General features: G+C 38.5%; 1 protein-coding gene across 2 annotated transcripts; it reads right to left on the bottom strand.

Annotated features, from left to right (window-relative positions):
• Positions 1–14,634: 14,634 nt before the first annotated feature.
• Positions 14,635–22,512, bottom strand: LOC107782928 (2-alkenal reductase (NADP(+)-dependent)-like). Of its 2 annotated transcripts, none has more exons than XM_075252660.1 (5): positions 22,251–22,512; positions 19,578–19,755; positions 19,262–19,389; positions 16,482–16,564; positions 14,635–15,156 (listed from the first exon to the last, which is right to left on the bottom strand). In XM_075252660.1, exons 1-5 carry the CDS (start codon positions 22,488–22,490, stop codon positions 14,778–14,780), a joined length of 1,008 nt encoding a protein of 335 aa, XP_075108761.1. In that variant the 5' UTR covers positions 22,491–22,512; the 3' UTR covers positions 14,635–14,777. The 2 variants fall into 2 exon arrangements, with proteins under 2 accessions (XP_075108761.1, XP_075108762.1); XM_075252661.1 differs by having other exon boundaries at positions 19,262–19,433; positions 19,583–19,755.
• Between the last annotated feature and the right edge of the window lie 1,739 nt (positions 22,513–24,251).

Here is a 24,251-nt window from a genome sequence, read left to right as displayed (position 1 = left end):
TAAGGTCGGGGTACCATCAAATCAGAATGTTTGAGTAGGACATCGATAAGACAACATTTTGGACTCATCATGGCCATTATGAATTCATGGCAATGCCATTTGGATTGACTAATACTCCTTCAACTTTTCAGAGTCTCATGAATAAGATATTTCATAGTTATCTTAGGAAATCCATTTTGGTTTTCTTTGATGACATCCTCATTTACAGTTCCAGCTGGCCAGATCATATGATTCATTTAGAAGAAGCTTTTCAAATATTAAGATCTCATGTGTTGTTTGTCAAAAAAGCAAGTGTGCTTTTGGAGTCACACAGATAGACTATTTAGGTCATGTTATTAGTAATGAGGGAGTGACCATGGATCAACAAAAAGTGTCAGCTATGTTGGATTGGCCTCAACCGACCACATTAAAGGGATTGAGAGGTTTTCTTGGTCTCACTGGACACTATAAAAGATTCATCAAGAACTATGATTTGATTTCTGGACCATTGCATGATATACTTAGAAAGGGAAATTTTGTCTGGAAATCTTTGGCTATTGAAGCCTTTGAAGTATTAAAAAAGGCTATTACTTCTGCTCTTATTCTAACATTGCCTGACTTTTCTCTAAGGAGTTTGTGATAGAGACTGATGCTTAAGGTGAAGGCATTGGAGCAGTATTGATTCAAGACAACAGACCAATAGCTTTCTTTAGTAAAAGGTTGTCAGGAAATAACAAAGCCCTATCAGTCTATGAAAGGGAACTCTTGGCTTTGGTAATTGTAGTTCAGAAATGGAGACCTTATCATTTGGGCAGGCACTTTGTGGTCAAGACATCACAACCTTAAGTACCTATTGGAACAAATAATCACTACCCCGAACCAGCAGAAGTGGTTAGTGAAATATTAGGATATGGACATACCATCTCCTATAAAAAGGGGAAGGAAAACATTGTACCAGATGCTCTTTCAAAAAAGGAGGAAGCCATTCAACTCTTCAGTATTCTTGGAGTTTCATCAAAGTTGTTGGAATCTGTCAAACTTAGCTGGGATCAAGATCTACATTTGAAGAAGCTGATACAAAGTATTTAGTCTGCTTCTTATCCTAAACCTTATTATTCCTTCACTGGTGGTGTATTAAGCAGGAAGGGCAAGATGATGGTAGGAGTTGATCCTACTTTAAGGAAGCATCTACTGGCCTTTTACCATGACAGTTCTATGGGAGGTCATTCTGGAATCACTGCTACCTACAAGAGGATAAAACATGGCTTTTATTGGAAAAAGATGAAACAAGATGTTTACAAGCATATAAGAGAGTGTGACACCTGCCAAAGGTGCAAAAGAGAGAATGTATCATATCCTGGCCTACTCCAGTCTTTACCAATTCCAGATAAAGTTTGGCAAGATATTTCTATGATTTCATAGAAGGCCTATCTAAAGCTGCTGGTAAAGATGTTATTTTGGTGGATGTGGATAGACTGAGTAAGGCTGCTCACTTCATGGTACTCAAGCATCCTTATATAGCTCTAAATGTGGCTCAAAGTTTTATGGATGGGGTGTTTAAGTTGCATGGCATACCCAAGACTATTGTCTCAGATAGAGACAAGGTGTTTACCAGCAAATTTTGGCAGGAGTTATTTAAGTTACAGAAAGTTTCACTCTTAACTACCTTTGCTTATCATCCTCAAACAGATGGGTAGACTGAAGTTGTTAATAGATGTTTGGAGTGCTATTTGAGGTGCATGACCTTTGACAAACCTAAAGATTTATTGGCCATTATGCCTACCCCTATCAGAGTGGTGGTATAATACCACTTGTCATTCAGCCACCAACATAACCTCTTATGAAGCAGTCTATAGACAAAATCAACCCCCACTTCTTCCTTATATGCTCTTTGATTCTCAGCTAGAAGTGGTTGATAGGAGTTTGCAGGCTAGGGAAGCTACCTTAAGGGCTTTGAAGAATCACCTAGAAAAATCTCAACAACGAATGAAGTTGCAGGCAGACAAGGGCAGAACTAAAAGGTCTTATAATGTAGGTAATTGGGTTTTCATTAAACTTCGGCCATACATGCAACTTTCCTTGAAGGGTCATGCCTATCAGAAGCTCTTAGAAAAGTTTTTTGTCCCATTCAAAATACTGTCTAGTGTGGGATATGTTACTTGTACCTTGGATTTACAATCTCATTCTAAGATTCACTCACTTTTCACATTTCACTACTCAAGAAGAAGCTGAGCAATCACATGCTTCTGTGACCTTGCCTATTGTGCACTCTGAATCTGGTCATATTTTTTTTAGAACCTGAAGCCATCATAGACAGGAGAATGGCCAAGAAGCATGGCAAGGCTGTCGCACAAATGTTGGTAAAATGGTTGAATGCTCCACTTGAAGACAGCACTTGGGAGGACCTACAATCCTTCAAGCTGAAGTTTCCTCACTTCAATCCTTAAGGACAAGAATTCTTGAAGGGGGGGGGGATATTGTTACGATCCTATTAGTGCAGTTACTAAATCAGAAACTCACATATGAAATAAAAAATTAGGTTGTTGAAGGTTGTTAGAATTAGTTAGAAGGTGGGTGGGTTTGCTCGTGACTTCCAATTGTTAGTTATAACTAACTTTCTCGCCAAAATGTGTTAGTATATAAATTTGGTCCCTATGATTGTATTGCTTAACTTTTGAGAATTAATATCAATAAACCCATCTCTCTCTCTCTCTCTTCTCTCTTCTCTCATTTGAACTCAATTTACAGTTGAGCTTTAGGGATTCTGTTCAAGAGTAATTCTTCTCTTTACTCTTTAGGTTTCTCATTCCTTTTTCTTAGCTCGTGATTTCTGGATCTTATCACAATCACATAAAAATAACATAAGCTAATTTATGGCAAACGATATAGTTTCGCTTTGAGCATTCTAATTTAGCATATCTCATTACTAAAAAATAACTTTTTTCCGACCAAAAAACCAATCGAAGGCGGTCGATTTTAAGACAAACCTAATTGGGTGGGTTGGAAAAATACTTGTCGGTAGCAAAAATCGACCAGTTTCGGTTGGTCAATTGAACTCTAAAACTTGGCAAAAATAAGAGACAGAAATACCGAGGTCTATACCGTGACAAAATACTATTCTACCACTAGACCATTTGTATTTGTTGGTTCAAAATTTTATATTTTCATTTATACTCTTTAATCGCATTTTGCATGAAAAAATAAATTACCAACCGAAATATGTCGATTTCTTAAATGAGTTAGCCGAAAAAATTGATTAATTTCGGTCGAGTTTATAAATATTAATTTAATTTAAATGAAAGGATGTCACGACCCGAATTTCCCACCCTTGGGAGTCTTGATGGCGCCTACTCGTGGAAGCTAGGCAAGCCGAATATTGCGAATTTACCTCCCATTTTATTTAAACATATTAAATAATGTAAAATACTAAGTAGTTAAACAACGGAATAAGATTAAACAAGCGGAAAATGCGGAAGCCGAAACTTAATATTCCAACTGAATGTTGCTACATAATTTGAAGTACAATACACCCAGAACTGGAGTCACAACTTCACAGACAGTCTAAGAACACAACAAACAAAGTCTGAATGAAATACATAAGTCTGTCTCTGACTAAGTAAAAATATAAAGAGGAAAGATAGGAGGTGACCCCAAGGCCCGCGGACGTCTGCAGGACTACCTCGGGTCCCCTGTTGGACTTAAGGCAGCAACCTCACTACGGTCCAAATGCTCCAGTACCAGTATCTGCACACAGTGCAGAGTGTAGTATCAACACAACCGACCCCATGTGCTGGTAAATACCTGGCCTAACCTCGGCGAAGTAGTGACGAGGCTAGGACCAGACTACCAAATAAACATGTGCAGTTAAATCATATACAACGGAAAAATAAAAGTAGATAATTACAGTTAAAGATGGGAGGATGAAAATATGCTTCAGGGAATAACAGATAACAACAGAATTTCAAGAGGAATATAAAGAAACCAAAATCCAATTACTAGCAATGATAAGGAAAACAAATGCAGAATTCACTTTCATTTCACATCTTATTGCAGTCGTGCAACCTGATCCCATTTCATGTATCTCGTTGCAGGCATACAACCCGATCCCATTTCATATATCTCGTTGCATGCGTGCAACCCACTCCAATTTTATATATCATGTTGCAGGCGTGCAACCTGCTCCCATTTCATATATCTAATTGCAAGCGTGAAACCTGATCTCATTTCATATATCACATTACAGGCGTGAAACTCGCTCCCATTTAATATATTTCCATGGCGGCGTGCCACCCGATCCCATTTACAAATCAACAATAATCACAAAAGAATCTCGGTAAGTGAACAAGAGCAATATAACAACATCTCAGCAAGGGAAGAATAATATTTCAACAACATCCCGGCAAAGGAACAATAATATCAAACAAACATCCCGGCAATGGAATAATAATATGACAATAACATCCCGTCAAGGGAACAATAGTGATAATAACATTCAGGCAAGGGAACAATAATGATAATCCTCATATGAAGCGCAATAAACCACAACGTGTCATAATAATTACAATACAAGACTCACGGGCATGCTTGACACCGACGTATAGATACTCGTCACCATGCCTATACGTCGTACTCCATAGTTACCACATGGCAAATAAGACACAACTCCTAATCCCTCAAGCTAAGGTTAGACCAAACACTTACCTCGATTCCACGAACACAATTCAAGTCTCAACTATTGCTTTACCTCTTGATTCCACCACCAATTCGTTCGTATCTAGCCACAAGTTACTCAATTACGTCAATAAATGCTAAATGAATCAATTCTAATGCATGAAAATAAGTTTTCCAAAGTTTTACCCAAAAAGTCAAAAATCGCCTCGGGGCCCACATGGTCAAAACCCGAGGTTCGAACCAAAACCCGATTACCCATTCTCCCACGAACCCAAATATATAATTTGTTTTGAAATAGGACCTCAAATCGAGGTCCAAATCCCCCAAATTTGAAAAACCTAGGTTCTACCCAAAACACCCAATTTTCCCCATGAAAATCATTGATTTTGAGTTGAAATCATGTGAAAAGATGTTAAAGATTGAAGAAAACTAGTTAGAAATCACTTACAATCAATTTGGAGAAGAAGTTGCCTTTGAACAATCACCCTAGGGTGTTTTGGTTTTGAAAGAGTGTGAAAAATGGTTGAAAATGTGTCTTAGTGAAAATTTACAGGTCTCTAATATCACAATTGTGACCCCTTCAGAATTCTGAGACCTTCGCATTTGCGACTCAGCCTATTTTCCGGTCTTCTTCGCATTTGCGATAGACCTCTCGCAAATGTGAAGTCGCATTTGCGATACAGGAGTCGCATTTGCGACTAATGCAGTAATTGGGGGGCATCGTATTTGCGATGGTAAACTCGCATTTGCGACCCTGCCCTCGCATTTGCGAGCCATGCGAAGCCTGCAGGCCTGCAATAGAACAGCTGAAACCTGCAATTTTTTCCAAGTCCAATTCTACTCCGTGGCCTATCCAAAACTCACCCGAGCCCTCGGGTCTCCAAACCAAACATACACACCAACCTAAAAATATCATACGGACTCGCCCGTGCATTCAAATTACCAAAATAACATCGACAACTATAAATTTAGCATCAAAATCATGAAATCACTTAAGAACTTCAATTTTTTCCCAATTTTCTCAAATACGGTCCGATTCACGTCATTTCAAGTCCGTTTCTTACCAAATTTCATAGACTCATCTTAGATCACATATAAGACTTGTACCGAGCTCCGGAACCAAAATACGGGCCCGGTACCATCAAGTTTTAAACACATTTCATTTCCAAAAACTCATAAATATTCCAGAAAATAATTTTCTTTAAAAAATTTATTTCTCAGGCTTGGGACCTCGGAATTTGATTCCGGGCATACGCCCAAGTCCCATATTTTCCTACGGACCCTCTGGGACCGGCAAATCACGTGTTCGGGTCCATTTACCAAAAATGTTGACCAAAGTCAACTTAAATTCATTTTAAAATCAAAACTCATTATGTTTTACAGATTTCCACATATTGGCTTTCTGACTACATGCCCGGACTGCGCACGCAAATCAAGGTGATGCAAAAAGATATTTTTAAGGCCTTAGAACATATAATTTGTTTTTAAAACAAGTGATTACCTTTTGGGTCATCACATTCACCACCTCTAAAACAACTGTTCATCCTCGAACGGACAGAAGAAGGAAGTACCTGAGTCGGGGAAAAGATGGGGATAACGGCTCTGCATATCGGACTCGGACTCCCAGGTTGATGCCTCAGAAGGCTGACCTCTCCACTGAATGCGAACAGAATAAAAAAACTCTTTGATCTCAACTGACGAACCTGCCAGTCTAGAATAGCTACCAGCTCCTCCTCATAGGAAAAGTCCTTGTCCAACTGGACAGTGCTGAAATCTAACACATAGGATGGATCGCCGTGAAACTTCCGAAGCATGGACACATGAAACACTTGATGCACGGCTGATAAGCTCGACAATAACGCAAGTCTGTAAGCCACCTCTCCCACTCGATCAAGAATCTCGAAAGGGCAAATGAACCTAGGGCTAAGCTTGCTCTTCTTCCAAAATCTCATCACGCCCTTCATAGGCGACACTCGAAACAATACCCGCTCACCGACCATGAAAGCCAAATAACAAACCATGCGGTCGGCATAACTCTTTTCCCTGGACTGAGCTGTGTGAAGCCTATCCTGAATAATCCTGACCTTGTCCAAGGCATCCTGTACTAGATCCGTACCCAACAACCGAGCCTCTCCCGGCTCAAACCACCCAACTAGCAACCGACACTGCCTACCATACAAAGCCTCATAAGGATCCATCTAGATACTCGACTTGTAGTTGTTGTTGTTGGTAAACTCTGCTAAAGGCAAAAACTGATCCCACGAGCCTCCAAAGTCAATGACACAAGCTCGGAGCATATCCTCCAAAATATGAATAGTCTGCTCGGACTGCCCGTCCGTCTGAGGATGAAATGATGTGCTCAACTCAACCCGTGTGCCCAACTCTTGCTGAACTGCTCTACAAATGTGAGGTAAACTGCGTACCTCGATCCAAAATGATAGACACATGCATACCATGAAAATGAACAATCTCCCGGATATAGATCTCAACTAACCTCTCGGAAGAATATGAGACTACCACAGGAATGAAATGTGCTAACTTGGTTAGCCTATCAACAATAACCCATACTGCATTGAACTTCCTCTGAGTCCATGGGAGTCCAACAATGAAGTCCATAGTGATACGTTCCCACTTCCACTCAGGAATCTCGATCTTCTGAAACAAACCACCGGGCCTCTGATGCTCGTACTTAACCTGCTGTCATTTCAAACACCGAGCCGCATATGCAACGATATCCTTCTTCATTCTTCTCCACCAATAATGTTGCCGCAAATCCTGATACATCTTAGCAGCGCCCAGATGAATAGAGTACCAAGAACTATGGGCCTCCTCTAAAATCAACTCTCAGAGTCCATCCACATTAGGCACACAAACTTAAACCTGCAATCTCAGAACTCCATCATCTCCTAAGGTAACATGCTTGGCACCTTCGAGCTGTACCATGTCTCTAAGGACACACAAATGGGGATCATCATACTGCCGATCTAGGATACGCTCCAATAATAAAGAACGAGTGATGGTGCAAGCTAATACACGAATGGGCTCAGAAACATCCAACCTCATGAACTGATTGGCCAAAGCCTGAACATCCAAAGCAAGCGGTCTCTCACCGACCGAAATGTAAGTAAGACTGCCCATACTGGCTGACTTCCTACTCAAAGCATCGTCCACCATATTGGCCTTTCCCGGATGATATAAGATGGTGATATCATAGTCCTTTAATAGCTCCAACCACCTTCTCTGCCTCGAATTTAGCTCATTCTGCTTGAACAAATACTACAGACTCTTGTGATCTGTGAACACCTCACATGCCAGCCATACAGATAATGCCTCCAAATCTTCAACGCGTGAACAATGGTTGCTAACTCCAAATCATGAACCGGATAGTTCTTCTCATGAATCTTCAACTGCCACGAAGCATAGGCAATGACTTTGCCATCCTGCATCAACATCGCACCAAGTCCAATACGAGATGCATCACAATAAACTATATAACGCCCTGAACCTGTGGGCAAAACCAACACCAGTTCCGTAGTCAAAGCTGTCTTGAGCTTCTAAAAGCTCGTCTCACACTCGTCTGACCATCTGAACTGGGCACCCTTCTGGGTCAACCTGGTCATCGAGGCTGCAATAGACGAAAACCCCTCCACAAACCAACGATAATAGCCTGCCAATCCTAAGAAACTCCGGATCTCTGTAGCCGATGCTGGTCTAGGCCAGTTCTCAACTGCGTCAATCTTCTTCGGATCAACTTGAATACCCTCCGCCAATACAACATGACCCAAGAATGCAACTGAACTCAACCAAAACTCACACTTCGAAAACTTGGCATACAACTGACTATCCCTCAGAGTCTGAAGAACCACTCTAAGATGCTGCTCGTCCTCCTCCCGGCTGCGGGAATAGATCAAAATATCATCAATGAAGACTACCACGAACGAACCCAAGTAAGGCATGAACACTCGGTTCATCAGATCCATAAAAGCTGCTGGGGCATTTGTCAACCTGAATGACATTACCAAGAACTCATAATGTCCATACCAAGTGCGGAAAACGGTCTTAGGGACATCAGATGCCCTAATCCTCAACTGATGATAGCCAGATCTCAAGTCAATCTTCGAAAATACCTTCGCACCCTGAAGCTGATCAAACAAATCATCAATTCTCGGTAATGGATGCGTATTCTTGATTGTAACCTTGTTCAACTGCCGGTAATCAATACATATTCTCATTGATCCGTCCTTCTTCTTAACAAACAACACTGACGCACCCCAAGGAGAAACACTTGGTCTAATGAAACCTTTTTCAAGCAAGTCTTGCAACTGCTCCTTCAACTCTTTCAACTCAGGCAGGGCCATACGATACGGTGGGATAGAAATAGGTTGAGTGCCGGAGCCAAATCAATGCAAAAGTCAATATCTCTATCGGGTGGTACACCCGGCAAGTCTGAAGGAAATACCTCGGGGAACTCACGAACAACAGGCACAGAGTCAACAGAAGGAACCTCGGCACTAGAATCGCGAACATATGCCAAATAGACCAAACACCTCTTCTCGACCATACACTGAGCCTTCACATAAGAGATGACACTGCGGGTAGAATGACCAGGAGTCCCTCTCCACTCTAAACGAGGTAAACCCGACAAGGCTAAGGTCACAGTCTTGGCATGACAGTCCAAGATAACATGGTAAGGTGATAACTAGTCCATCCCCAATATGACATCAAAATCAACCATGTCCAAAAGTAACAAATCTACACGAGTCTCAAGACACCCAATCACAACTATGCACGAACGATGGACTCGATCTACCACAATAGTGTCACCCATCAGTGTAGACACATATACATGAGCACTCAATGAATCACTAGGCATAACCAGATACGGTGCAAAATAAGATGACACATAGGAGTATGTAGACCCTGGATCAAATAGGACTGAAGCATCTCTACTACAAACCAGAACAGTACTTGTGATAACTGTATCCGAAGCCTCAGCCTCAGGCCTAGCTGGAAGAGCATAACATTGGGGCTGAGCCCTACCACACTAGAGTACATCTCTGGGACGTCCTGCAGCTGGCTGGACTCCACCTCTAGCTACCTAAGCTCCACCTCTAACACCTCTACCCCCACCCCTGGCTGGATGGGCGGGCTATGGAACACTCGGTGCCTGAACCATGGAACGGGAACCCGGATGCTGAGAGCTGCTCGATGCTCGAGGACAATATCTAGAAATTTGCCTCATGTCGCCACAAGTAAAACAAGCCCTTCGGCTGCTGGGGCTGACGACCCTAAAAACTCTGAAGCGGCGATGCACTGATAGGAGCTGGTGGTGCACTGTAGGACTGCTGATCAGAATACTACATATGAGAACCACGACCACCTGAAGCACCATGAGAAACCTGAAGTGCTGACTGAAAAGGCCTAGGAGGATGGCCACTACCATATGAATCCCTGCCTCCAGACGAGGCACCATTGAATCTGCCTGAATGATGAGGCCTCTTGTCGGGCCCCTGACCACCTCCCTACGATAGAACCATCTCAACTCTCCTGGCCACATTGGCCGCCTCCTGAAAAGAAATCTCACTTCCCATCTCCTTGTCTATATGAAGTCGAATAGGCTGGATAAGTCCCTCAATGAACCTCTACACACTCTCTCTCTTGGTAGGAAGTATGATAAGAGCATGACGAGCCAAGTCGATGAATCTAGTCTCATACTGAGTAACGGTCATAGAACCCTGCTGGAGATGCTCAAACTACCTCCGGTAGATCTCTCGCTAAGTGATAGGGAGAAACTTCTCCAGAAATAGCTGAGTAAACTGCTCCCAAGTCAAAGCTGGTAATCTGGCTGGTCTTGCCAAGCAATAATCTCTCCACCAAGTCTTGGTGGAACCAGACAAGCAAAAAGTAAAAAAATTGACCCCATTGGTCTCCACTATCCCCATGTTCCTGAGAACCTCATGACAGCTGTCTAGATAATCCTGGGAATCCTCAGAAGATGCACCACTAAAAGTAGTAATGAAGAGCTTGGTAAACCTGTCCAATCTCCACAAAGCATCGACAGACATAGCTGCTCCATCACCAGTCTAGGCTACCACACCCGGTTGAACTGCTCCAACTGGCTGAGTTGCTGGAGTCTGAAACTTAGGAGCCATCTGCTCCGGAGTGCGAGTAGCAGGAGTCTTGGCTCCTCCTCCAGCCTGAGAGACGGTTGGTGCTATAGAAAGCAAGCCTTCCCGTGTAACGATCTCCATAAGGCCCACTAGACGGATCAGAGCATCCTAGAGTACTGGGGTAGCAATAAACCCCTCTAGGACCTGAGTTGGGCCCACCGAGACTGTCTAGGTCGGAACCTCATCATCAAAGTCAACCTGAGGCTCCGCTGCTGGTGCTGCTGCTCTGGGCTGAACTCCGCCCCTATCTCAGCCTCTAGCACAACCTCGGCCTTGCCCTTTGCCCCTCGTGGGAGCTGCTGTTGAGGGCTCGGGCTGCTAGTTAGTGGATGAGGAAGAGCGTGTTCTCGCCATCTGCGAAATAACAGAGTAGAAATTCAATTAGCTTTGATAAACCAAACCGCACGATAGGAAAGAATAAATGTGAGGTTCTTCCTAACTTTGTAGCCTCTAGGGTATAAATACAAACGTCTATATACCGATCCCTCAGACTCTACTAAGCTTGTCTGTGAACTGTGAGACCCATGTAACCTAAAGCTCTGATACCAACTTGTCACGATCCGGATTTCCCACCCTTGGGAGTCGTGATGGCTCCTACTCGTGGAAGCTAGGCAAGCCGAATACTGTGAATTTGTCTCCCATTTTATTTAAACATATTAAACAATGTAAAATACTAAGTAGTTAAACAACGGAATAAGATTAAACAAACGGAAAATGCGAAAGCCGAAACTTAATATTCCAACTGAATACTGCTACATAATTTGAAGTACAATACTACTCAGAACTGGAGTCACAGCTTCACAGATAGTCTAAGTACATTACAAACAAAGTCTGAATGAAATACATAAGTCTGTCACTGAATAAGTAAAAACAGAAAGAGGAAAGATAGGAGGTGACAAAGGCCCGCGGACGTCTGCAGGACTACCTCGGGTCGCCTGTTGGACTAAAGGCAGCAATCTCACTGTGGTCCAAATGCTCCGGTACCAGTATCTGCACACAGTGCAGAGTGTAGTATCAGCATAACCGACCCTATGTGCTGGTAAGTGCCTACCCTAACCTCGGCGAAGTAGTGACGAGGCTAGGACCAGCTACCAAATAAACCTGTGCAGTTAAATCATATACAACGGAAAAATAAAAGCAGATAATTACAGTTAAAGATGGGAGGGGGAAAACATGCTTCGGGGAATAACAGATAACAACAGAATATCAACAGGAATACAAAGAAACCAAAATCCAATTACTAACAAGGATAAGGAAAACAAATGTAGAATTCACTTTCATTTCACATCTTATTGCAGGCGTGCAACCCGATCCCATTTCATGTATCTCGTTGCAGGCGTGCAACCTGATCTCATTTCATATATCTCGTTGCAGGCGTGCAACCCGCTCCCATTTTATATATCTTGTTGCAGGCGTGCAACCCGCTCCCATTTCATATATCTCATTGCAGGCATGCAACCCGCTCCCATTTCATATATCACGTTGCAAGCGTGAAACCCGCTCCCATTTCATATATTTCTGTGGCGGCGTGCCACCTGATCCCATTTACAAATCAACAACAATCACAAAAGAATCCCGGTAAGGGAACAAGAGCAATATAACAACATCCCGGCAAGGGAACAATAATATTTCAACAACATCCCGGCAAGGGAACAATAGTATCAAACAAACATCCCGGCAAGGGAACAATAATATGACAATAACATCCCGACAAGAGAACAATAATGATAATAACATCCCGACAAGGGAACAATAATAATAATCCTCATATGAAGCGCAATAAACCACAACGTATCATAACAATTACAATACAAGACTTACGGGCATGCTTGACACCGACGTATAGATACTCATCACCATGCCTCTACGTCGTACTCCACAGTTACCACATAGCAAATAAGACATGACTCTTAATCACTCAAGCTAAGGTTAGACCAAACACTAACCTCGATGCCACGAAAACAATTCAAGTCTCAATTATTGCTTTACCTCTTAATTCCACTACCAATTCGCTCGTATCTAGCCACAAGTTACTCAATTACGTCAATAAATGCTAAATGAATCAATTCTAATGCATGAAAATAATTTTTTCAAAATTTTGCCCAAAAAGTCAAAAATTGCCCCCGGGCCCACATGGTCAAATCCGAGGTTCGAACCAAAACCCGATTACCCATTCCCCCACGAACCCAAATATGTAATTTGTTTTGAAATCAGACCTCAAATCGAGGTCCAAATCCCCAAAATTTGAAAAACCTAGGTTCTACCAAAAACACCCAATTTCCCCCATGAAAATCATTGATTTTGAGTTGAAATCATGTAAAAAGATGTTAAGGATTGAAGAAAACTAGTTAGAAATCACTTACAATCGATTTGGAGAAGAAGTTGTCTTTGAAAAATCGCCCTAGGGTGTTTTGGTTTTGAAAGAGTGTGAAAAATTGTTGAAAATGCGTCTAAGTATAAATTTACAGGTGTCTGATGTCACAATTGCGACCGGTGTTCGCAATTGCGAACCCTTCAGAATTCTGAGACCTTCGCATTTGCGAACAAAATGTCGCATTTGTGACCTAGTCTATTTTCCGATCTTCTTCGCATTTGCGATAAACCTCTCGCAAATGCGAAGTCGCATTTGCGGTACAGGAGTCGCATTTGCGACTAAGGCAGTAACTGGGGGGGCATCACATTTGCGATGAAAAACTCGCATTTGCGAGGGAAGGCTGGCCTGGGCTAGTTCGCATTTGCGACCCAACCCTCGCATTTGCGAGCCAGGCTTCGCATGCAGGCCTGCAATAGAATAGCTGAAACCTGCAATTTTTTTCAAGTCCAATTCTACTTTGTGGCCTATCCAAAACTCACCCGAGCCCTGGGGGCTCCAAACCAAACATGCACACCAACCTAAAAACATCATACGGACTTGCTCATGCATTCAAATCACCAAAATAACATTGACAAATATGAATTTAGCATTAAAATCATGAAATCACTTAAGAACTTCAATTTTTTCCCAATTTTCTCAAATACGGTCCGGTTCACGTCATTTCAAGTCCGTTTCTTACCAAATTTCACAGACTCATCTTAGATCACATATAAAATCTGTACTGGGCTCCGAAACCAAAATACGGGCCCGATACCATCACGTTTTAAACACATTTCATTTCCAAAAACTCATAAATATTCCAGAAAATAATTTTCTTTAAAAAATTCATTTCTCGGGCTTGAGACCTCAGAATTCGATTCCGGGCATACGCCCAAGTCCCATATTTTCCTACGGACGCTCCGAGACCGTCAAATCATGGGTCCGGGTCCGTTTACACAAAATGTTGACCGAAGTCAACTTAAATTCATTTTAAAGTCAAAACTCATCATTTTTCACAGATTTCCACATATTGGTTTTTCGGCTATACGCCCCCGACTGCGTACGCAAATCGAGGTGGTGCAGAAAGAGGTTTTTAAGGCCTCGGAATACAGAATTTATTTTTAAAACAAGTGATGACTTTTTGCGTCATCATAAAGACTAATCGAAGTTGGTCGATTTGTTGGAAATAAATTTCATAATACGCACTACCAGTCGAATATTTGAAAAAATGATTTTTTGCATTTTGGTGCAATTCGGTCTGTTTCATAAAAAAATTAAAATATATTTTCAAAAAATTAATCAAAAGCATCCGGTATTGTTAGTCGGTTTTTTCATGCCGAAAAAATGTATTTTTTGGCAGCGTCTTTTCATATTTTAACCACATAAAAGAACATAAGCTTCTCGTCTTATATTACGGACGCTCCGCTATTTTAACACAAGAATAATTTATTCTTATCACGATGATCTTATTCTAGTACAAACACTCCCTAATATTGATATAAATGCTTTAACTGATTAAAGTTCAGTCAAGCTACGACAAACAAAGCCAAAACTAACTCATTGGAGGCATAGAGAAATGCAAATTAAATAAACAATGAGGAAGATCACTCGTGAGCAACTTTAATCACTTGTTTTCCAATGTTGTGGCCACTAAATATCCCCACAAGTGCAGCAGGGCCATTGTCGAGACCTTCAGCTAAGTCTTCAATGTAATCCATTTTCCCTTCTCTAATAAGAGGTAATACAGTTTCTAAAAACTTTGAGTATTGAAGTAAGTAGTCAAAGTAAAGGAATCCTTCAACTCGGACGCGCTTATAGATAATTTCCATCAAATTTTTAATCCCTTCATGATTTTCTTGATTGTATTGGGAGATCATTCCACACACAGCAATCCGACCAAAATTTCTCATATTTAGAAGCACAACATCCAACATCTTTCCCCCAATATTTTCAAAGTAGATATCAATCCCTTCAGGAAAGTATCTGTGATAATTAATAATACAGAAAGGGGTCAAAACTGTTCTTGCACTATATGAAATAGAACAATTTTACTCTGCGTTAAAAGTTGTTATCAAAATCGCCCATGCCGTGACTAAAATAGGTCATTTATGCCCTTAGACTAACAGACTTATTTTTGTTAAACTCCAATCATATTCTTAATCCGATTTAAAATGCTACATGTCCTAATCACCCTCCCCCTCCGCCTTCCTTTTCTTAGTAGACCCCTTACCCGCCCTTACTTTTATACCCCACCCGACTCGTTATTTTTATTTTTATTTTTTCTCCTCTTTCATTTTTTTCTCTTTCTTCTCCTTCTCTTTTTAACCTCCATTAAAGAACTTCATCATAGCTCCACAAAGAGCCCAAAAATTTATTTTATTGGTTCTATTGATAGCTAAAGCAAATTAGGAATTTATTATCCAAAATCCAATATATCTACTCTACTTAAAATGAAAATTTAAAGAGTCAAACAAATTTGTTCTCTTGCTTTTAGGTGAAAAGTCAATCAAATATTAAGAACCAACTTGACCTGCAATTGCTAGTTTTTTTAGCAAAAAAAGAAAAGATCTAAAGGAAAAATATAGTTTTGTAAGCAAATCCCTTGACTTCATTTAATGGGCTTAGTAGCTTCGTTTCAAGATTCCCTAATTTGAGAAAATTGGAACAACAAGAAATTTTTATTTTCTTTAGACAAAATAGAATAAGAAAAGAAAAATTAATTATCCTCTATCTTCTTTGTTCTCATTTATTGTTTCAGTCCTTTTCATTAATTCAATTAAAGAGCAAGGTTGATTATTCCCATAATCAGTTGTGTAGTGAGCTTAATTTATTTGTCTTAGTTTTACTTATATTCCTGTTCAATCACAGTAATTCAATTTGGTGAAAGAAGGTCTTCAATGAAGGTTGAAGAGAGAGGAAGAAGAAAGAGAATGAAAATAAAAGAAGAGAAATAAGAAATAAAAATAAAAAAATAAAATAAGGGGCTGGGTGGGGTATAAAAGTAAGGGGGTAGGGGGGCCGGTAAAAAAAGGGGGCGGAGGGTGATTAGGATATTTTAAACACGATGAAGAAAAAAATTGGGATTTAAAAAGTGTAAAAATGAGTGAGCTACTTTGGTCCTGACAGGGTAGATTTGATATCAAATTTTAATGGAGGGTAAAATTATTTTATTTCGTATAGTATAAAAGCAGTTCTGATCCTTTTCGGTTGATAATAAAAAGAAATATCAAAATATAGACTTGACTAATTAATTATTCAGTATTAACGTTACAAGCTAATACAATAAAATTTTAGTACGTCATATTTACCGCTTCAATGCAGCATCTAGATCATGCTCTTCTTTGTAATTGAAAGCATTATCATATCCAAACTTGTGCTTTAATAGATCAACCTTGTCAAGAAACATATAAACAAAATGAATCCAGATGAACACATAAGACTATGTACATTTTTTTTGTGGTAAAGCAAAAATAAAGTGATTGCATAAGGGTTCATCTTCTTTGATAATGTTACCAAGAATAAGACATTCAAGGGTTAATTTCGATCATCCAATTTTTACTTTATTGTACAAGAATCATAACACTTACTTTTCAAATGCAAACTAACTCAATTGTACCTATTTATCATATAAAATAAAAAATGCTCGAAAATGCTGAATCCATTCGCAGAAACACAAGTAGGCTTCCACACTTCATAGAAGAGTTCGTTATTTAAATGGTCACTTATAATCACGGACGTCTCAACAAAACTCGTGACCTAAAGTCAAATTTTATTAAGGGGCTTTTTCTTTCTTTTATCTATAGTGTAGTTATCTTACAAAATATAATATTAATATTTACGTTGGTTTTTTTTCTTCGTTCTTTATGTCTATATTGTAGTTATCTTATAAAATATAATATAATATTTATATTGGTAAGAAAATTCACGTTAATAAGATGTTAGAATATATTTACAATGTGAACCTTAGATCTTACTGTAAAAGGCGTTATTTACCAATATGAAGATTTGAGTATTTTAATTCATGTTTCTAAAATATTTCTATTGTTAAAAAATACACAATTTTTTTTTTACTTTTAAGTACTTTTTTTACTTTTAAAGATTTTTTCTTCAATATTGTCTAAGCGAAAATAAGATAAAAAATTCATAACTAAAAATATTTTTGGGCCCCTAAAACTTTACTAGCCTCCCCCTTGAGCCGCCCCTACTAATTATTCGAAATTATTTAGTGAAATTATATTTCTTTTATTTGTAACGAAAAAGTCAATTAACTACGCCTATAATATATGGAAGATCATTCAACCATATTTCTCAAACTTTCGGTAGTCAAATACCTATTTTACCCGATTATCAACTGCTATTTTTTCTACTTTTTCAATATTATATTTTTTTTCTCTTTTTACTATAGTATGGACTTACCTATAGAACAAATAAATTTTATTTATAAAGTAAAAAAGGTAAAAAATAATTTGCTAGCATATATAATATTGGAATATCGGAAGCAGCATCTCTACAGATCTACGTACACACTACCCTCCCCAGAATCTACTTATGAAATTTCACTGGGTTATTGTTATTGTTGTTGTACTTTATAAATACGATTTATTTGTTCTATACGTAAGTTCATAATAAAGATTAAAAAGAGAAAAAATATCATAATATTTTAAAAATAAATAACGATAAAACTTGACAATTTAAAGGGTAAAATAAGTATTTATTCATCGAAAAGCTTGAGAAATCTAGTTGAGCGACCAACTAAGTGTTATAAGCATGATTTAAGTGACTTTCCTATTAAAAAAAGACTTTACTAAATAATTGCGGATAAATAAGTTACCATATGAGTTATGGATTCTCTTATATAATATCCATGTTGCACCACTTCTTTCTAGAAAATTAAAAGCGCATTTCTCAATTCACACAAAATACCACAATAATATGATGGTGAAATATGTCGAGTATTAAGTGCGGTGTCTAAATTTTATGAGGGCATTTGCATCTATACTTGCTTTTTGTGTTACGTTTTAACTTGTGTCAGCTTTGTAAAAAAAATTGGAAGCGTACCCGCTTTTTCGCATAACTTCAGCATACGAGGCTGAAGTAGCAAATGCAATCACACAAAACTTCAGCATTCTAGTAGCCGGGCCTGAAGTTCAGTTCTAGAGCTGAAGTTTTTATTTTGTAACTGACGAACTTCAGCTCTAGAACTGAAGTTTTTGTTTTGTAACTCGCGAACTACAGCTTTAGAGCTGAAGTTTTTGTTTTTGTAACTGGCGAAGAAGTTTTTGTTTTGTAACTGACGAACTTCAGCTCTAGAACTGAAGTTTTTGTTTGTAACTGGCGAAGTTTTTGTTTTTGTAATTGGTGAACTTCTAGAGCTGAAGTTCTAAGCTTTGCTCTTCCAATATATGATATCAAAAGATCAATTGGACATTTTTAAGAGAAATGTCGTCCTGGTTGCAAACAGTTTCAGAAAAAAAGGCCGAAAACTTGAACCTCTTTAGTCTCAGCAAATTACAGCCAATGAAATATGACCTCTTTCTATTTGTTGCTTCTCAAGGACTTCAGTACAGAAAGGAAATTCAGTTACATTTGAATCTTTGTTCAAACTTTCAAGGAAGACATTTAACTACATCTGTTCACTTGTGAAAGAAGAGATGATGGCAAACCAACGAACTAAACTGATCTCAGCGGCAAATTTCTGGTACTTTTGTACAGAGATGTATTAGTGGTTTTAACTATAGTCAATTTTATACATAGCCGTAACAGATTTCTTGCAGAAAAGGGAGAAGGAGAAGTTTGAGAAAGAAGAGGCGGATATAACTTTGAGGAGTAGAAGGATGAGGAAAAAGGAGGCTGAAATTATTTAAAAAGTGGGTACAAGTTAAAAATTTAAAAAACAAATGGGTATAGGTTAAATGGTGGCGACCAAATAGGCCGCCCCATGCAATTTTTACAATTTTATGTACTGATAGTGAAAAATATTTAAACCGCCAAGCATATAGAGTTAACTTATTTGTTCGTCGCAAAAATCAATTTTATGAATTTGGTGCTATAAAATAAAAGCTAGATAAAATAATAAAAAATGGCTTACTTTTTCAATACTCCCAGCACACGCAACAACATAGCAACCCATCAATTTAGCAAATTGACCAACAAGCTGCCCAACTGACCCCGATGCCGCCGATACAAATACTTTCTCTCCTTTCTTTGCTTTAGCAACTTCATGAAATCCAGCATATGCCGTTAAACCAGTCATCCCCAATTAAGGTACACAAAATTCAAACTTTCAGAATTCATTATTTCAAAATCTTGGATTCTCAGCTAAGCAATTCTGGCAGATGAAGAGAGAATTTCACAAACTATTAATATAAAAAATATTCCTTCAATAACAAAAGTTGAAACTTTACCAAGGATTCCTGTATAGTAGGAAAGAGGTATATCAGTATGTTCAATTTTGAAAAGAGCATTAGTAGGTTCTATGAAAGTGTATTCTTCCCAGCCAGTTGTTCCCCATACTAGGTCACCCTTCTTCAAGTTTGTATCCCTTGAGTCAATCACTTTAGCTACTCCAAATCCTGTAATTGGCTGTTTCCAGAAAAACTTGTTCACAAAATTTTTTATATAACAGAATAAACAAACATATTGCAAATTTTTCAGTACAAAGAAATTCTACGGCTTCAAGCCATGGAATCAAGTACTGACGCTTGCATCAAGGTAGACTGCATACATCACACCTCCTTGGAGTGCGGCCTTCCCCCGACCCTGTATAAACATTGGATGCTTTGTGAGCCGGGCTGCCCTTCCATGCATGCACATGCACGTTAAATATTTATTGGTTTTCCTTTAACTTGTGTATATCAAAGGGCCACTACCATCACTGATGATAGGCTATAATTATGTACTTTAATCACTTATTACACTCTAATTTACTGCACTTTAATTGAGTTTGAGCTTTAATTGCTAGTGTTTTGCAGTAACTGTGTGTTTTATGCCTTGTAGGAGTGATTCCGAGCTATGTAAATATTATGGAATGAATTCAAGTGATTTGGAGCTTTGAAGCATGAGTAAAAGCTCAAGGAATTAAGTCGGGATCGTGTTCGGAGGTCAACGGATGATAGTTAAAGCGAACGAAGAATCGAGTAGGCATATTGCGCACTGTCTAGTAAAATGCACATAACCTTTTGCTCAGAACTCCATTTGTGCTCCACAATATATAGTTGGAAAGCTATAACTCAAAGGGATACAACTTTCATGTTTTACGTTTTTCCAAATTCCAAACGGATCAGGGTGAAAAGTGCGCGTTAATAGCGCGGACGCGCTTAGGCCACGCTAGTCAGGCAGAATCAAAGTGGATATGCACGGTCTAAGCGCGGCCACTCATGTCCTGTCCGGAAAATGTGTCCTTTTTCGCGTAGGAGAAGGTGTAATTGTTTGGGCCCAACCCTACTTGGTATATATACATGGAAAAACGGTATTTTGAAGACCTTTGACATACTTTTGACATAATTTAGACCTAAGGAGGCTAAGGAGACCGAGGATTCTACCTAAGGAGGCAAGAACACATTAGGAGCAAGGCGGAGAATTCTTCTACAAGTTTCTCACTTCCTTCTTCCTATTTTTCATTGTTGGTTATGACTTTTAATATTGTAGTTTTACATACTATTATGAATAGCTAATTTGTTATCTAAGGTTTTGATGGAACCTTTTGTAGGATAAATTCTTGTTATGTTTTTATATAATTGAGCCGTAGTGTTTTCTCTATTTGTTCAACTATATTATTCTTATGGTTGATTGAAGGGCCCTCAATTAGCTGTGCCTATTTAGTATGTATTACTCGGGAGAGAGTGCATATTTAGGTAGTTGTTGAACAACATCACTCCCGAGATATGTGAGGAATCAATAACCAAGGGTTTAAAGATGGGATTAGGGATAACGAAATCTTGGGTGCGATCTAAGTGAGTTGTAATTAAAGCCAGCTAGCGTAACTCGGGAGAGTATGTCTAATAAATTGTCGTAATTACTCGGGAGAGAATTACAACACACAGACGCTCATGATCGGTAGAGAATACTTAGGCGACATTATAGAAGACATAGTGGGAAAGATTCCGACAATTAGGAAAATCATAACTCTAGACCTCCTTAATCTTTTCTCCAACCTGTAGTATCTTTAGTGTTAATTTATTATTTTAATTTGTTAGTTAGCTAGTTAAACACAAGAATCTTAATATCTATAAGTTAGGAATTGTTCAAGCTTGTATTCTTGGTGATAGTGAACAACTGTAGCTAAGCCTTAGTTTTCTGTGGGATTCGACTCCGGACTTGTAAATCAGATTATATTTGCAACGACCGCTTTATTCTTTTTATAAAACATAATTGAGCGTGATCAATCACCATCCGCCAATAAATATTGATGGCAAAATCAACAGTCGTACAAAAATATGCATGCATGATATAACCCTTTTAAATAGATTAAGTTTTGCATGACCACCTTATTTAAAAACTTCCGTTGTTAGAGAAAACACGTTTTTGATTATATTAATATAATGTTTCGCATATCCCCTCGTGTGTGGTTCTGATTATTCACGTGAAAATATTTTTTGGTTCTTGAATGATAATGATTCTATTTGATCCCAAGAACTTTTATCTACTCATATATCATGTTAAACTATGTAACCACACCCCCATTTAAAAGCTTACATGAGGTGGTCACACGGTTCAAAGGATAAATTGTAGAGTAATAATAAATTAAACTTGAGTTCGTGTGAACTCCTTGGAGGTCTTTTATGTACTCTCTCAGCCATTTTATGTCGTATTCTCTTTTTATTAATCTATTTCAAAATAAGTGACATATTTTTATATTTGAAAATAATTTAATTTTAAACTTTCTATTTTTCCTCGATGACATACATGCATACTTTTATAGTAATAGAAATTCATGACATGTTTAAGATCACATATTTTAGAAGTCTTTCATTTCTTTTAAACTCCGTGCCCTGTCAAACACATAAATAGTACTCCTACTAAAGAATTAAAATTAAACAAGCACACAAAAATAGAGGGAAATGTGAATATATACATACAGAACCAGGGGAGTAAGAACTGAAGAAGCCATCAATCTCAGATTTATTCATGCGGTTACGCATGTAAGGATCACAAGACAAGCAGAGATTCTTAACAACAACTCCCTTTGTTCCTTCTGGGACTCTCAAACTTATTGTTTTCTCTGTAGTTATACACATATCTGATTCTAGGGAATCTCTCACGTAATCTTTAAATAACACCTGCTTGTTCTTAATCTCTACAACTCTCTCAGCTGCCATTTTCAGTTAAATTACCACCAAAACTTACAATATTTTCTGTGTTTATGGTTATGGCTATGGCTATGGCTATTTATATGCATTACACAGCAAAATTATAAAGAGCAGGTGTAATATGCCAAAGTTAAATTGATTCTTGGGCCCGACTTTGTCGAACAAATCTGATTAAACAATTTCCTCCTCAATATAAAATGGAAAAATAGAAGAGGATGTATCCAAAATGATTCGTAGTCTTAAAAAAGTACTACATACATTAGAAAACTAAGTTTGAGGGTGTATTTAGAGGCTTATCTTAGCTTTGTAACTTATGGATTGACCAGACTTAATAGATTTTGTCCAAACTTTGTATACATATTAAGAAATTCATTAAATATATATATACATATATATAAAATATTCATTTATGAACCGATTATAATTACTACATCTATTAACCTAAAAATATTATAAAATTCATATATTTCAAATCCTAGATATGTCTATTACGAGCGAGGACTAAAACTTTTTGTATATCCTTAATTAGCTTGCATTTAAGAATGTCTGCTGCCTTTAGGGTCCCCACACACGTCATGTCTAAGGTGGGCCTAGGCTGGGCCCGGACCTAAATGGGATAAACGGGTTGGGCCAAACGGTCCCGGGCCAAATGGTCTCGGGCTTTGGCAGGCCGGGCTTTGGCGGTCCCGGGCAAACAGTTTGGATGGGTGGAATCGGCCCACTGTGGGCCTAAGCCCACATGGTCCCGGGGCTAAATGGGCCGGCCCACGGGCCTAAGTGTTCCGGGCTATTTTTTTTTGAATTTTTTTTTATCTAAGGCAATTTCTTGTAAATTATATGTAAATTATATATATAGTATATATAGTATGTATAGTATGTATAGTATGTATATATATTGCCTTATATAATATATAGCTTATATATATATATATATATATATATATAGTTTATATGTATTAGATATATATATATAGTTTATATGTATTAGATATATAATATATATACTATATCAAATTTAAACACAAAATAAATTGCAAAGAAATATTCAAGGGAATGTCTTATAATTTTTATTATTACGACATTAACAAAAAATGGCAATATCTTTCTTAGTCTTCTCCCCCCAATGGAATGAGCACAACAAGGTACTAATACCACCATTAAAAGGAAAAAAACTAAGGAAGATGTGCCAAAATACAAGTTACATATTAGTCTATGTATTATCTCTAACAAATCTCATAATCCTTCAAGGTCCGGAGGAATTTTCGTTGGTGGTGGTGGAAAAGAAGCTTGTTCATCATCGCTTTCGGGTGAAGCAGCATCCTGCGCAAGTTCCGCTAGCATTTCTTATTACGACATTAACAAAAAATGGCAATATCTTTCTTAGTCTTCTCCCCCCAATGGAATGAGCACAACAAGGTACTAATACCACCATTAAAAGGAAAAAAACTAAGGAAGATGTGCCAAAATACAAGTTACATATTAGTCTATGTATTATCTCTAACAAATCTCATAATCCTTCAAGGTCCGGAGGAATTTTCGTTGGTGGTGGTGGAAAAGAAGCTTGTTCATCATCGCTTTCGGGTGAAGCAGCATCCTGCGCAAGTTCCGCTAGCATTTCTTCATAAGCTTCGTCTATCTCCTGTTGTGATTCTGCAAGTCCAAAATTTCTTCTTTCCGAATGGATCCAATATCTGAAGAGTACTGATTTTTCTAAGATCTCCCTCATAGACGCTCTATGGTCACCTATTTGAAGTCTCGCTTGACTGAAAG

This window comes from Nicotiana tabacum, chromosome 5, assembly GCF_000715075.1.
Source record: "Nicotiana tabacum cultivar K326 chromosome 5, ASM71507v2, whole genome shotgun sequence".
In the NCBI taxonomy this organism is placed as follows: Eukaryota; Viridiplantae; Streptophyta; class Magnoliopsida; order Solanales; family Solanaceae; genus Nicotiana; species Nicotiana tabacum.
The sequence above is the reverse complement of the archived record's forward strand: the minus strand, read 5'-3'. Positions and strand labels throughout refer to the sequence as shown.